Consider the following 15,637-nt stretch of genomic DNA (forward strand, 5'->3'; position numbering starts at 1 on the left):
TGAGCCTTGACGATTCGCGGGAGCGTGGGGTCCGTCCAGCATCCACGGGCCGGGGGGCCAGTAGGCTAAGGGAGGGCCCTGAGTGAGCCTTGGCGCATCCACCAGCGGGTTTGCTCTCTCCCGGGGGCGACTCGGGACGCCCCCTGTCGGGAATCCTCTCTCGAACCCGCGCCCCTGGGGCCAGCAGTTACGTGGGGAGTCATCCGAGGCTCCGCGCTTGCGCAGTCTCCTGGCCCCGGGACTTCCTGGCGTCCGGGTGAACATCCGGGTCATGGGCTCTCAAGGACCAATGAGCGGACGGACCGAGAGCCAGGGGGCGGGGCATGATGGCTGCCCCCAGCGCCTGCCGTCCGAGGGCTTGTAGGCGTTGTGCTGACTGACAGCTCCGCCGCCCTGGGCCCGCCCTCTGCCCTCACCAGCCCAGCCGCGTCGGGCTCGGATAGCTCTGCGAGGCGGCGGCCTGACCTGGAGCCATGGGGACCGTGCACGCCCGGGTAAGAGGGCCAGCGACCCGCGGGCCGCGTGACCTCTGGGCAGGCTCCGCGGGAAGACGCTTTCGCGGCCGCGCCCGGGGTTCCCCCGGTGGAGGGGGCGCTTAGGGCGCCGCGGCCTGGAGGCCGGGTGCAAGGAGGCCGCAAAGACCTCCAGCAGGAATCCGGGCCCCAGAGGAGGGACGTGACTTCCCCGAGGTCACTCAGCGAGGTAGTGGCCCCGAAAGGCCTAGCGAACTTTCCGTGGTAACCCGGAGCAGAGCAATAAGTTTCTCTCTGCAAGACCTGACTTCTCCCCGCCCTCTGCCGTTTCGGGCGTCCTGTCTCCTTACAGGTCACCTTCCCCGGGCTCCTGCTCGGCCCCTGCCGGGATCGCGGTGCACCCTAGAGCAAGTGGTCTTCGAAGACCTCTAGCCCAGACCCATCTAGAACCCCTGCTTCCTCCTGCAGAGACAGCCTCTCCATGCTTTCATTACTCCTTTTAAAGCGGAGGCGGCAGTAGTACTTAGCAGTTTGTTTCGAGAATGAAGACACAGTAGGCGAAGGTACTTATGTTGGTCCTTGATGCTTGCCAAACCGCCCTCCTTCATCCCCGTCTTCACTGAGGGCCAGAGAACGAGTATTTGTCCAAGGTCACACTTGTGAGAGCCCCAGAAGTTTCCCAAACTCAGGCCTCCTGGCCCTCAACGTTACTTTTATACAACGTGGAGCGTTTCCCGTGTCCTGCTCAGGAGTTTGCAGAAGCTGCCCCTTAGCTTCCCCAAGTCTTGGGCACAGATTCCCGGGCTTGGCTGGGGGAGTGGGACTTCACTCAGCCGTATAGATCGTGCATGGAAATGAAACCTCTGGCTGTTCCCACAGGCTCCTTGCACTGTGCTGCTGTTCGGCATTAGCCCATCCCCACACTCATCCTCAGCTCTGGACACACTCCCATCTTTTAGAGCTCAGTTCAGGTCACTTCTTACATACTACTCCTCCTCATTTTTTTTTTTTCATGTTTGTTTATTATTGAGACAGAGAGAAACAGTATGAGTAGGGGAGGGGCAGACAGAGAGGGAGACACAGGATCCTAAGCAGTCTCCAGGCTCTGAACTAGCTGTCAGCATAGAACCCAACGCTGGGCTCGAACTCATGGACCTTGAGATCATGACCTGAGCCGAAGTCGAACACTTAACCTACTGAGCCCCCCAGGCGCCCCATACGCCTCCTCCTATATGGCCTCATTGGGACGTGCTGCTGACTTCCTTGCTGTCTTTCCTGCGGTGCCCGTTTTAGCTATTTGAGTTTTTGTCTTACCCTTTTCCAGTCTGAGTTTCTAGATGTTACAGTAGCAGCTGCACATGACTCTGTTTGCAGGTTTGCATCGCTTGTAGCATCTCCAGCAAAGTAACCTGTTAGTTTCAAAGTAAACTATTCATTAGTTTGTGTGGCCTGGCTACATACAGCTGCTGGGGATACAGAAAACAACAACAGAAATCTTTGTTTTATTGAGCTCCTTTGATGCTAACATGTCTGCTCCTTTGATTAATATGTTCGCAAAAAATATTCTCTGATTTGAATTTTACATGCCACTGGCCGGTGTTATCTGAACGTTTTGGTCAGGATTTGCAGTAAGAAGGCATTTTATGTTTGCCATGTGGTACCCTCGCGCATATGTGAAACAGAGGTTTTGTGATACTGTCCCATAAGTATCGGTTATGTTTTCTTCTTTTTCTTAGTTTTAAATGTTTATTTATTGTTGAGAGAGCACGCGCTGTTCGCACACAGGTTGGGGAGGGGCAGAGAGAAAGAATCCCAAGCAGGCTCGGAATTGTCAACACAAGAGTTCAACACAGGGCTGATCCCATGAGCCATGAGATCATGACCTGAGCTGAAAACCCTCCGAGAGTTGGACGCCCAACCGACTGAGCCACCCAGGCATCCGTTTGCTTATTTTTCTATTTGGTTTTAGCTTATATCACTTTAAAGATGCTGTTTATAACTCAGTAAATTGATTGCATTTCTGTCCCTCCAGTGGCCGCTGCCTTGAACATACCCATACGTGTGTTAAAGAAAACCTGCCGAGTGCTGGTGGATTGAGCTACTAAAAGGATAGAGCTAGATCCAAACACTTCGTTTCTTTCATTTCACCAAATCCTTACCCCGTCCGTGCCTGCTCTTCCAGACACTGGAATGTAAATTTGTGAGGGTGAGGATTTCATACGTGCTCACCCACGTGCTTAATACTTGGTGAACAAATGACTCTCTTAGTAAGACCGTTTATTCTCCGACATCAAACTCTGATGTAACTGTAAAATCGTAAAGACATCATCTATTAAAGTTTTAATTTTTTTCTAAAATTTATTTATTGAGAAAGGGAGAGAGAGAGAGAGAACAAGTGAGGGGAGGGGCAGAGAGAAGGAGAGAGAGAATCCCAGGAATGCTCCGCACTATCAGCACAGAGCCTGATGCTGGAACTCAAAGCCATGAGATCGTGACTTGAGGAAATGTCGTACACGCCACTGACTGAGCCACCTGGGTTCTCCCAGAGTTTGAATTTCTGATTAAAGGGGACAAATGAGAATGACAGATCTGTAGTGAACCTTGTTTCGTGCTGTGAAATTTCAGGAACTGTAATGGGATATTTTTAGCGTAATGGAATATAAACCTTGTGTATCTTTGCTAAGCATTCAGATCAAATAGAGTGAATATGTGCATATGTTCCTAACTATAGTGTGTACTGTGTAAAGCTTGCACAGATTTAACATACTTTTTTACATAGTGTCAACTTAAATACTGGAAGCATGTTTGTGAAAGGGTGCAGGTAAAAAGTTACTTTTTTAATTAGTGAATATTTTGAGAAATACAGTAATGATTCAGTTTTTTAAAACATTGCACAATAAAAATGAAGAGATGGTGGTATGAAAGAAATGATCTATTCCTTGCCCAGCATTGTCTTCCCTTTTTACTCGTGTAAATACCCTGCTTTAGCCACCATGAGGCGAGGTCTCGGTCTGTCTCGTTCACTGCTGTGGCCCCGGCTGTCAGCCCAGTGCTCAGCAGGCAGTGGTAACGACCTCCAGTGTCCAGAGGTAGCCCGCTACAGGAAGGGCCCATCCCGCCTGCAGAAGCCAGGGATGGCTCACACATGAAAGGCAGATCATTTCAGGAAGTTATTCTGGGCGGGGAGAACAAGGTGTGCGCAGACGTAACACGTGAGGGTCGCGGGAGTGGTGGAGGTTGAACTCGGAGGAGCAGACCTGGGCCTTCCTCGCGTGCCCTGCTCAGGGCTCTAGTTGGATTCTGTCCCTGCAGTCGCTCTTCAGGGCCGTCACCGTCTTTTAGAGCAGGAGTGGGGAAGGGGACATGCCAGGTTGAGACCTCTCCCGAGAACCAGTGACATTATGGAGGAAGGACTGCCAGGAGCTGGGGGAGTGTATCTGGGGGGGGGGGGGCAGGGGGGGGGGGGGGGGGGGGGGGGCAGGGCGGGGGTGTCCCAGTGCCTCTATTGCTGCACGTGCTGCAGTCAGACACAGCTGTGCACTTTGAAAGCACCTATTGGTAGAGAATTGGAATAAGGAAGCAGCCAGATACTGGTTAGGATGGTTTTCCTCCAAATCTGCGTATTTGTTCCTGTCCCTCCTGCCACACTGGACCGATTCCATTCCCCGGAGCGCCTGGGAGTCACCGTATTTAAGCAAGTCACTGAATTAAACATACAATACTATATGTGTGTTATCCAACGTTGTATGAATTTATCCCGGCCCGCTGGAAGGACTATGCCGGGCACAGCCTGTGCAGTTCTTATTTACAAGTTGCTTTACTGCTTTTGAGATGATATTCGTTCAGACTGAAGCAGGTGACTGCCTTCTGGTACGTTTCATGAACATACGCAGCTCCTTTTAACGTGTGACTAAGGCTTTCAGGGTGTACATCCTATCCTAGGATGTATCCAATTTGGATTTAAAAAATTAGAATACTTTCTGTAACACCAAAAAAGCGATTTGTTTTCTTTTCTTTGATAAGTGTCTTTGTGGCAGCTTATTTTTAACTACTTTTTTCTTGAGATGGCCTAGGTGTACAGAACCAAACAGCCATAGTCCTGTCGGCCTCAGTTCGTGACGCAGTCCTCAGTATTCCAGTGACCGCCCGGGGACTCCCTGCTTATTGGGGCTTGCACGTCAGCAGTACTTACATCTGCCCTGTTCTCCCCAGCCTCCACTCAGCAGAGGGAAACGCAGTACCGAGCTTTCTGGAACACCAGCTAAAGACAAAACTCAAAAGAGATTAAAAAAAATTTTTTTTTAAGTTTATGTATTTCTTTTGAGAGCGAGCGAGCAGGGGAGGGGCAGAGAGAGAGAGAATCCCAAGGAGGCTCAGCACCATCAGCACAGAGCCGAGGTGGGGCTGGAACCTTGAGATCGTGACCTGAGCTGAAAGCCAGAGTCAGGCACTTAGCTGTCTGAGTCACCCAGACGCCTCAAAGATTTTGAGGTTTTTTTTGTGTAAGTTTATTTATGTGTGTTTTCTCCCTCTCTTTTAGAGTTTGGAGCCTCTTCCAGCTAATGGACCTGATTTTGGGGGATTAGGAGAAGAAGCTGAGTTTGTTGAAGTGGAACCTGAGGCTAAACAGGAGATTCTTGAAAACAAAGATGTGAGTTTCTGTTGAAGGGCGTGATGCAGTCTCTGCCAGAGTCATTGGCTTCCGCAGACAGAAGCCCTCAGGGACAGAGGAGAGGCCTGTATCCGTGCCTTCGTTAAAGAAGAGTTTATAGCCAACTGTTTTAGAAAGGCTGGTGACTTTTAGAGAGATAGCTTCTGGTTTTAGAGAAATAGTGTATTTATGTGGGGACGTTTAGACTGACGTTTTTGTATTTATGTTATTTAAAAAAAACAACCAACCAACCAACCCAACATATTTCAAGGACAAACTCAAGTTATAATTAAGCTTATATTGTGTCCAGAGAAGAGAGTGAAACTTTTCCTAACCTTTGTGGCCTTTGGAATTTAAATCCAGCTGAAGAAGTGTAAGCACGTTTTTGGTGATAATACACTGAAGACCTTTTGCAGTATTCTGATGGCCCTCGGTTATGCGTTTCCCTAATATTCCCTATTATCTCTGCTTTGTTTTTCTCTGTTACTCATTACCATCTGCTAAACTGTACACATTGCCTATTTTAACCCCCGTTGGAGGGTACGCTCCATTGAGTCAGGAATTTATGTCCTGTTCACCACCGTATCCTCAGTGCTTAGAACAATCCCTGGCTTGTAGGTTTTCGGTGTGTTGGTATTGAATAAATGAAGTAAATAAGCATCTACAGACAGGGAGGGGAGAGGCTCTGAGCAGCCTTTATCATGCTAATTGAAATGAGCACAAACTCTCTAGCAAGATGCACAGTTATTAAGTTGGGGGTCCCAGCATCAGCGATCATCTGGGTACAGAGACCTTGTAAGTCTCAGCCACAGGAAGTAGACACCTGGCAAAGAATAGGTTCGGATAACCAGGGTTCTAAAAAAGCAGGAAAGTAAATAAAGTGTGGAATGGAGAAGTGTGGATCATTAAATTTGAAAAAACATCCTTGACTTAATTTTCAGACCTTTGTCTTTAGCTTTGATCTCTTGTTCTGTCTCTTACCTAATAATCAGTGCCTTTTTATAACTACGTGCAAAAGAACGAAGCTTTCTTTCACCGTACACAAAAAATAAACTCAAAACGGATTAAAGACCTAAGTGTGAGACCTGAAGCCATAAAAACCCTAGAAGAGATCACAGGCAGTAATTTCACTGACAGCAGTAGCAATTTTTTCTAGATTGGTCCCCTGGGGCAAGGGAAGCAAAAGCAAAAAGAAACTGTTGGGGCTACATCAAAATAAAAAGCTTCTGCGCAGTGAAGGAAACCGTCAACAAAGCCAAAAAGGAACCTATGGAATGGGAGTAGATATTTGCAAATAAAGGGTTAGTTTCCACAATGTACCAAAAACGTATACAACTGATCACCAAAAATTAAACAATCCAATTAAAAATGGGCAGAAGACATGAACAGACATCCAAGGAAGACATCCAGATGGCCAACAGACACCCAAAAAGATGCTCCACACCACTCGTTATAGGGAAATGCACATCAAAACTGCAGGGTGATACCACCTTCCATGTATCAGAATGCCCAGAATCACACACAGAAGAAATCGCAGGTGTTAGTGAGGATGTGGAGAAAAGTGGACCCTTATGCACTGTTGGTGGGAATGCAAATTGATGCAGCCACTGTGGAAAACAGCATGGCACTTCCTCAAAAAGGTAAAAGTAGAACTAACCTATAATCTAGCAATTGCACTACTGGGCACTTACTTCCAAAACATAGAAACACTAATTCAAGGGGATACATGCACCCCTACGTTTGCTGCAGCATTATGTACAATAGCCAGATTGTGGAAGCAGCCCAAATGTCCATCAGTAGATGAATGGCTAAAGAAGATGTATACGTGTGTGTTTCACACACACACACACAGACTATGGAATATTAGACAACAAGAATGAAACCTTGCTATCTGCAATGATGTGGATAGATATAGAGAGTATAATGCTAAGTGAAAGAAGTCAGAGAAAGACAAATACCATATGATTTCACTCCTGTGCGGGATTTACGAAATGAACAAAGAGAAAAACAAATCAAGAAACAGGCTTTTTTTAATATTTGTTTAAATTTTGAGAGAGAGACAGAGTGTGAGCAGAGGAGGGGCAGTGAAAGAGGGAGACACATAGTGTGAAGCAGGTTCCAGGCTCCAAGCTGTCAGCACAGAGCCTGACGCGGGGCTCGAATACATGAACTGTAAGATCACGACCTGAGCCAAAGTCAGATGCTAACCGACGGAGCCACAGGCACCTAAAGAAACAGACTTTAACAAGAGAGCGCACTGCTGGTCACCGGAGGGGACGTGGGGAAACAGCTGAGGAGGATTAAGAGTGCACTTACTGAGCTGAGCCAGCAGAATGCTCAGCAGTGTTGATCACCGCCATACACCCGAAACTAATATAACAATATATGTTATCTACACTAGAATTAAAAAAAAAAAAAAAAGACCAGCATAACAGTCGGTGTCCCTTTGTCATATTTAGGTGGTTGTTCAACATGTTCATTTTGATGGACTCGGAAGAACCAAAGATGATATCATCATATGTGAAATCGGAGACGTTTTTAAGGCGAAAAACCTTATCGAGGCAAGTCCTATCTGCGTGGCATTATTTTCCATTCCCTTCTGAGGAGCCTCCTGTCTGGAGCCACTGAGCTCCTGCCCCAGCCTCTGTGCACATGACCTTGCCTCCCACCCTGAAAGAGAGCCTTGGTGCGCCCAGGCTGAGCCTCCCCAGGCCCCCCGGGTGCGTCCCACAAACGTAACGGGCGTTTGCACTCACCCTCGCCTCTGGTCCCTCCTGTCCCTGAGGCTGGTCTGTCCCTGTGTTCTTCACAACCAGCCAGCGTGGTCATCGGAGCTGATACGCCACTTGCCAACTCCCTCCCAGGCACCCCGCTCAGTACTCCGGCCTGCTCCCTGGTGGGGTGGGCGCCCCACTGTCACCCACTCCTGCTGTCGCTTCGGGGCCCTTGCTGCCTTTATCCACCTCCATTTATGTCATCCTGGGTTGTACCATCTCCGTCCTCTCCTTGGTGGGCACCTTCTGTCCTTCTCTGCCCTTGAACCACGTTGGACGTGTCCGGGCAGAGTCCCCAGCAGCCTCCTCCAGGGGGCCCCCTGTCAGCATGTGAGGTGGGACACTGTTGGGGTTCGTAGCTGAAGGCCAAGAAAGAATTCTTGTGGGGCGCCTAGGTGGCTTAGTCAGTTAAGCGTCCGACTTTCGCTTAGGTCATGATCTCGCAGTTTGTGGGTTCAAGCCCCGCGTCGGGCTCTGTGCTGACTGCCAGCTCAGAGCCTGGAGCCAATTTCAGAGTCTGTATCTCCCTCTCTCTCTGACCCTCCCCTGCTCACGCTGTCTCTCTCTCTCTCCTAGAAATAAATAAAAAATATTAAAAAAAAAAAAAGAAAAAAAGAAAGCTTGAGATGCCTGCGATGCCAAGAGGTGGTTTGTTAAAGCCCGGGGACAGGCCCCGCAGCGGAAAGAGCTGCCCGGGCGCTGTGTGGAGTGACTGGTCATATGCTAGGGAGTTGGGGGAGGTGAGGATAAAGGGAGGTTCCAACAGACCTTCAGAGGCTAAGGAGGCTCCTCGGAGGCTGGAAGCCTCGCTCTGGTCAGGCTAAGGTGGATTTTCTCTCCAGCAAAGCATTAGCATTGAGTCTGTAGGGAGTTCCTGGAGGAATGTTCTACTCTGCCTGCCTCAGGTGTTTGGCAGTGCCCGGCGGGGGGGGGGGGGTAAGGAAATTTAGTTCTACCTACATTTCCTTTTGGCCTTCATTCACCACATCAGTACCCAGCTATTTGGCTGTTCTCACGTTAAGAAAATTGCTATTAAGAAAAAAAAAAGCTGAAAGTCACAGCCTGGAGCCTGCTTAGGATTCTCTGTCTCCCACCCTGGCCCTCCTGATGCGCACGCACGCTCTCAAAGAAACATAAAACAAAATAGATAAGCACAGTGTGATGGTACGGAGGGCAGTGAGCAGAAGGTAGGTGTCCCCTCCCCCGCCGGCCCCAGGCTGGCTCTGCAGGGGTAGTGGGGTTGGGCTCCTTGTGCGGAGTGCACACAGGTGCACACGGGTGTAGACACGTGGGGCCTTTACACCATAACGGCTTTGTTTCCGCACCTCTCGCTTTTGACGCTGCAAGGAGGTCTCTTTACGTTAACGCACGTAGAATTCTTGCCCATCACGCCGCCTGGCTGTTCCCCTCGAGCGCTGGGTCCGTCCCCTCGCGTGTCCCGTCTCGGTGGCGCTCTCTTCAGTGCCTCAGCACCAAACGCTAAGCCTCCAGCCTGGTCTCGTGGCCATTAGGGGAAGACAGTCTCTGTTACTCTGTCACAGGTGATGCGGAAATCTCACGAAGCCCGGGAGAAACTGCTTCGCCTCGGGATATTTCGACAAGTGGATGTTCTGATCGATACATGTCAAGGTACCTATTGATGGCCCAGGGCCTCTGATTACCCCGCCCACCCGTCCTGCAGCGCCACGAAAGCTGTGTGTGTGGCCACACATGGGGTGTGCCTGGAGGTGCGTCGCGCCCGTAGGTCTCGGTGTTTAGCTGTCCCAGGGGCGGAACTGGCTGATGATGGTGATGACTTTTGTGTCAGGCTGAGGGTGGACGGGTGATATTGAAGGTACTGTCATCTGAACCCATAGAGGGCGTAGGTGTTCGGAGAAGGATCAGAGAAGGGAGCCCAGCTTCGTACAGGGTAGCCCGGCCCGGCAGGTGTCCACGTGGGCTCCTGGCCGACAGACTCCCTCTAAAGTTTTTTTTAAATGTGGGTGACAGACTCCCTCTAAATGTGTGCTCGAAACGATGGCACTGGGAGTCAGATTTCACTTTTCGTTTTTGCTCACGTGCTTGTTTGCTGTTTGCTCTTGTGCAAGTCTGTCAACCTGACCAGCGTTTCCTCTTGGCTTTTTGAGCACCTGCTTCAGGCAGGCCCTGTGCTGGGCACCAGGGAAAGCCCAGGGGCAGACCTTCCAGTCAGCGGAGGGTGGGGGCGCGGCCAGCTCTTCTGTGGTTCCCCCCCCCCCCCCCCCCCGCCCCTGCGCCAAGAGCAGTGACGACAGTCGCTCCAGGCGAGGCTCTGCCCTAAGCCTGTGTGTGCAGCGTCCAGCTTCGTCCTCACCAGACCCGGGACTGGTGTTGTTTCCGGAAACGTGTTTCTAGTCAAGGGAACCAGGGCTCCGGGAGGTTTAACTTGCCCTGGTGACGCAGGTGGCCCTTGCCGCTACCCCGGAGTGCTTTCCTTGGTGGCGGGTCTTGTTGGTAGCTTTCCGTCTTTGCGCCCACCCCCTGCTGTGAACGTGCTGTGCATGTGGTCAGGGGGCACCTCTGTCCGGCTCTCCGCCCCAGCTGCACGCTAGAATTACCGGGCTCTTGTTAAGAAGAGTGTTTAGGGGGCACCTGAGTGGCTCAGTCGGTTGAGCATCCAACTTCGGCTCAGGTCATGATCTCATGGTTTGTGGGTTCGAGCCCTGCGTCGGGCTCTATGCTGACAGCTCAGCTCAGAGCCTGGAGCCTGTTTCATATTCTGTGTCTCCCTCTCTCTCTGACCCTCCCCTGCTCATACTGTCTCTCTCTCTCTCTCTCTCAGAAATAAATTAAAAAAAAAAAAAAGAAGAGTGGTTAGGGCAGCAAGCCATTCCACTTGATCCTGTGATGAGGGGCTTGACACCCGCCATTTGTCAAACCTTCTAGGACGTGCAGCACCAAGCATGAGCCATGCAGATTTCCCTGTAGTCCCTCCTGATGTGTCGCTATTGTTGTGTGACTTGTGACAAACGTCTCACAGTAATGCAAGATGGTCGCAGACAAAGTGTGGGTGGGGTGTCTATATGGTAACTCTCTGTGCTTCCTGCCTGATTTTTCCATAAACCTGATGCCTCTCTAAACAGCAGAGTCTATTAGTTTAAAGAAAATAACAGTGTCGAGGTTCCACCCTGGACCATGTCTGAGCATCTCGGAGCCAGGGTTCAGGCAGCTTGCCACGTGCGGCTGCCGCCCAGCCTGGGTGGCAGGGTGCGCCCCACCCTTCTGTGTACAACCCCTGGGCCTGGCAGAGCTGAACCTGCTCCCCGGCACCCCGGGGCCCACGGTGGGTGCCCAGGCAGCTGCAGACTCTAACGGCTCCGCCGGTGCCGCCCCCCTGGCTTTGGGAAAAGACAAGGACAGTCACCTCTTCATTCGTACTGAGTTTGTTGCTTCTCCTTCAGGGTTACTGGAATCCCTCAGGCCACAGGGATTCTACGTGTTAATGTCAGCGAACTGAGGCCCCAAGTGTTTTCAAGGACTCCCCAGTAGGAAGACAAATGCCCTTCGCAGATAACGTGTGCTTAAACAGATAAACAAATTGTAATTTTTGCGTGGGAGTGTTCTCGAATTTGAAAACAGAGGGTGTGTTTTCCAAAGATTGTGAAATACGATCAACCTTCAGATGGCTTTCTGTCTTTCTCTTAGTAGTGGGACTAAAACCACCCCCACGTCCTGGCCGCCTCACTGTTCAATATTCCTTGATTACATAGGTGACGATGCTCTTCCAAATGGGCTGGACGTTACCTTTGAGGTCACCGAATTGAGGAGACTGACGGGCAGTTACAACACCATGGTCGGGAACAACGAAGGCAGCATGGTAGGATGTGCTTCCTCAAGTGGGACTTGCCCTTAGGGGCTTTGGAAAGGGGACCGTCCCCAAAACTGACGGTAGTTTTAAGACTGTCCCACCTCTTCGTCTCTGCGGGTGAATGCGCGGCTTCTCGGTGATCTTCCTCTCACTGGTCACAGTATGTTTTAATTTAATTCTAGTTCTGGTTAGTTAGCACGCCGTGTTAGGTTTGTGTCGGTGTGCGCCGTAGCGATGCAGCAACACCCCCCCACCCCCCCAGTCACCCGGGGCTCCTTGTCTGCGTCACCCATCCTGGTTATAACACGTTAGAGATTATTTGGCGACCTGAGTCACATCAGTGGTTAACTAGGGACGATCTGGGGGAGTGTTTGCATTAAGTTTCTTGTTCAAGTTCTCCTGAATTCCAGACCCAAGCAGCTGATGCCCTGGCTTCGCAGTTAGCGAGTTGAGCCTGTCTGTTGTCATCAGGCGCATGTGGGGGCACGTGCCCTCGGCAGAGGCCTGCTGTGCAGAGTAAAAGCAGTTCCAGATGAAAGGCTGGCCCTTCAGCCTGCATTTGTGTCCTGCATGTATGAGAGTCCCTTAACAGAGCCCTTCTTAACACTGGCCATTCCTTCCATTTAAACCACCCCTGTCTTTCCATTCCTCATAGGTGCTCGGCCTCAAACTCCCTAATCTCCTAGGCCGTGCGGAAAAGGTGACTTTTCAGTTTTCCTATGGAACCAAAGAAACGTCGTATGGCCTGTCCTTCTTCAAACCACGGCCTGGAAACTTCGAGAGAAAGTAGGAAGCCAAACGGATTGTTGAGTACGGGGGCTTGACTGGTTTAAAAGTTAGAGCAGAGGCCTTGGTTGTACAAAGAAGCGTGGACAGGATCAGCTGGCGCGTCTGCGCTGTCACAGCGTGGCGTAGCTTCCCTCCCGAAGACGAACCCCAGACGTGTATTTTTATGTCTGTTGCTGCACACGCGCACCAGTTAGCGTCCCTGTTCCAGCCTGTAAAGCTCTGTCCCGTTGTCTCCTAGCTTCTCCGTAAACCTGTACAAAGTTACCGGCCAGTTCCCCTGGAGCTCGCTGCGGGAGACGGACAGAGGGGTGTCGGCCGAGTACAGCGTGAGTACCCTCTCGCCCTCCCTCCCTGCCTCGCGTGGAGCACCAGGCACCTGGCTGCCAGAGTCAGTGGGAGGGCGCCTGGAGTGCGGGCGTCGTGGCCGGGATCACCTCCGGCTTTGGCCCTCTGCCGTCAGCTGCTTTCCCGGCCCGGCGCCTCGCCACCGGCCCCGCGCGGACTGCCGGGGTTGGAGAGCGGCCTGGCTTCACAGTGGAGGTCCGCTCCCGGCTTCCCGTGATGCCGTGTGCGTGTCCTTCCTCGGACGTGCTGAAGCCGGCAGCTTCTGAGAGCCAGCGAGGTCCCTTCCGGTGCCTGAAGGCCTCCATCCCCCATTTGCCCTTAAGTGTTCTTCCACCCAGAGGTGACTAAGTGCAGCAGACGGCACTCCTGCCATTTGACCGCTTTTTGGCTTTCCGATGACCCCTGCCCTTCTCCCTCCCTTTCTATGCTTGTGCGGCCCCATCCCCTCCTGTTTGGGGCTTCAGCCAGAGAGGAAGGACCTGGACACACAGGGCCGAGTGAAAGCAGTTCCCTGGGGGTGGCCTTCAGATGCAGCATAGCTTCACCCGTGAGCCAGGTAGAGATGCCCGTTCCTGGGCCCTGCCTCCTGCTGAGCCAGCGTCTCGGGGAGGGGGCACAGGCCGCCTGGCGGCTCTGGTCCGAGGGCCCCCGCTGGAGCCATGCCGTCCCTCCCTCCCCAGGCTCGAGCACCGCTGTGCCGCTTGTCAGCACAGGGGACGCCTGCACTCATGCTCCTCGGCCTCGCACACACACCAGAGCTGCAGAAGCCCCCGGCATGGAGGCCGCCGGCGGCCACTGGCTCGGGACGCGACATGAACGTTTGCAGCTCTGCTTTCCATTCTGTGTGGCCACCTGCCCTGTGTGACAGATGCAGCCCTAGACGCCTCCCGCCCTGTGCGGGGTTGAGGAGGGTCCCCAGGTCAACGCCACCCTCTCCAGAGGCCGTCAGCAGCGTGCCAGGGGCTGTGGCTTTCTCCCCGTCTTTCTCCCGTGTCCCCCTTAATCCCTTGCTTCTAAGCCTTTTCTAAAGAGCAGCATCTTCGGAACACCTCGTTTATCCCCAGGGAGCAGCAGAGGTGAAGGCTGTGTGTTGGCATAGGCCGTGGGGCGGGGGTGTGGGGTAAGGGGAGGGGGACAGAGGACTGGCAGCCGGCTGCCCTGCTGTCAGGAGACAAGCTCCTGGACGCACAGTGTGTCCTTGGTGCCAGCACAGAGCGGGGCTCCCTGTGCAGAACAAGGGCACCGCCTGGCCCCTCCTTGTCCTGACCGTGCGCGCCGAGACCCGCGATGGGCCGCCTCTGCGCGGTCGTGCTTCTCTTGTCACGAGCTGCCTTGTAAGTTCCTGGAGACGTGATTTGGGCCAGCGGGACACCCTCCCCGGGCGTTCTGGGGACACAGCTGAGTCTCGTGTGGCCCTGGGGGCAGAAATGGCCCGTGAGTGAGGCTGGCCTGTGTCTTCTCCGCCTCCCCAACCTGACCTGGTGCCTTGTGGGCACTTGATAAGAAATCGAGTTGAGGGGAGTACTCCTGAGTTCTCGCCAGAGCGAGGCCCAAGAGAGTGCCCAGCGGCTGACTCGCTCCAGGGAGTGTGAAGTGACCTGGTTTCCTTGTAAGAGTCACCTCAGAGTCACTGAGGCCACCAGACAGTGTTCACTGTTCGTCTCTGAGACAGGAACCGAGGCGGGCCTGACCTCGGGGCTGGGGGGTCGGGACAAGAGGCAGGTCCCCGTGCCCAGGGGTCATGGGCTTAGGCCTCTGGCCGCAGGGAGGGTGCTCTTCGCTCAGGAGCACCTTCATCTCCTCCCTCTTCTGCGGGGTCTGACGTGGGTCACTGCCGTCCCCCAGCCTGGTTCGGACCTGGGGTCGGCAGAGTCAGGTGGGGTGAGCATCAGGTCATCCTAGCGCCGGAAGAGGCCCGTGGGTTACAGAGCTGAGTGCGGCCCTCATACGGCTGCTCCCCAGGGCACAGTCCTGCCGCTCTGGGCAGTGTCCTGGCTTTCTCCCCGCTGCTTCCCTTCCTGCCCCCCCTCTTGCCCACCATCCAAAGTAATGCCTCTCAGGTATTTAATCGGTTAGTCATGTAACGACACCTCCTTCCAAGGCCCGACTGGGGATGCTCCCTGTGTATGCTTACAGTTTCCCATCTGGAAGACCAGCCACACGGTCAAGTGGGATGGCGTGTGGCGGGAGCTGGGCTGCCTCTCAAGGGCGGCGTCCTTCGCTGTGCGGAAGGAAAGCGGGCACTCGCTGAAATCCTCTCTTTCGGTAAGGGCTTTCCTGTCCTCTGACAGACTCGCAGGCGCTGGGAGGGTGGTGTCCCCACACTGGGGACCGAGGATGGCTGCGGGTTGGGCGGCTGCCGGCCACTTTGTGACTTGATGGCACTGCCAAGTTGCTCTGAGTACCATCAGTGGTGACAGCAAGGAGTGTAGCTGAAAGCTGGCGGAGGTCACTTACGTTAGGGTCAAGCTCCTTGGGAAGTCTGCCCCACCCTATGGGCTCCCCCCACCTCTGAAATCAGAACAGGGTGCTGCCTTCCTAGAGGGCTTTTCTGACGATGAAGTGACGGGGTAGGGCGAGGGGCCCGGCAGGGGGCCCAGCCTGCAGTTAGCACTCAGGATGGTGCTCCTCGTCACCTGAGCGCCCGCTCACAGCAGAACGCCCGATGCGCGTCTCTTCCAGCACGCGATGGTCATCGACTCACGGAACTCCTCCATCTTGCCCAGAAGAGGTGCTTTGCTGAAAGTTAACCAGGTACCGTTCCTTCACCAGTGACTCC

The 15,637-nt window shown here is 53.0% G+C and overlaps 1 protein-coding gene across 1 annotated transcript in view; it reads left to right on the plus strand.

The window, feature by feature from the left end:
* The first annotated feature begins 321 nt into the window (after nucleotides 1–321).
* Nucleotides 322–15,637, plus strand: part of SAMM50 (SAMM50 sorting and assembly machinery component) — a 31,946-nt gene continuing 16,630 nt past the window's right edge. The window contains exons 1-9 of the mRNA XM_039236716.1: nucleotides 322–494; nucleotides 5,014–5,124; nucleotides 7,584–7,685; nucleotides 9,440–9,527; nucleotides 11,627–11,733; nucleotides 12,380–12,510; nucleotides 12,752–12,839; nucleotides 14,995–15,123; nucleotides 15,541–15,612. Of these exons, the coding sequence (XP_039092647.1) occupies nucleotides 474–494; nucleotides 5,014–5,124; nucleotides 7,584–7,685; nucleotides 9,440–9,527; nucleotides 11,627–11,733; nucleotides 12,380–12,510; nucleotides 12,752–12,839; nucleotides 14,995–15,123; nucleotides 15,541–15,612 (849 nt within the window). The 5' untranslated portion in view covers nucleotides 322–473. The remainder of the gene's footprint in view (nucleotides 495–5,013; nucleotides 5,125–7,583; nucleotides 7,686–9,439; nucleotides 9,528–11,626; nucleotides 11,734–12,379; nucleotides 12,511–12,751; nucleotides 12,840–14,994; nucleotides 15,124–15,540; nucleotides 15,613–15,637) is intronic.

Source organism: Hyaena hyaena, unplaced genomic scaffold, assembly GCF_003009895.1.
Source record: "Hyaena hyaena isolate Hyena2069 unplaced genomic scaffold, ASM300989v1 scaffold_4, whole genome shotgun sequence".
Classification (NCBI taxonomy): domain Eukaryota; kingdom Metazoa; phylum Chordata; class Mammalia; order Carnivora; family Hyaenidae; genus Hyaena; species Hyaena hyaena.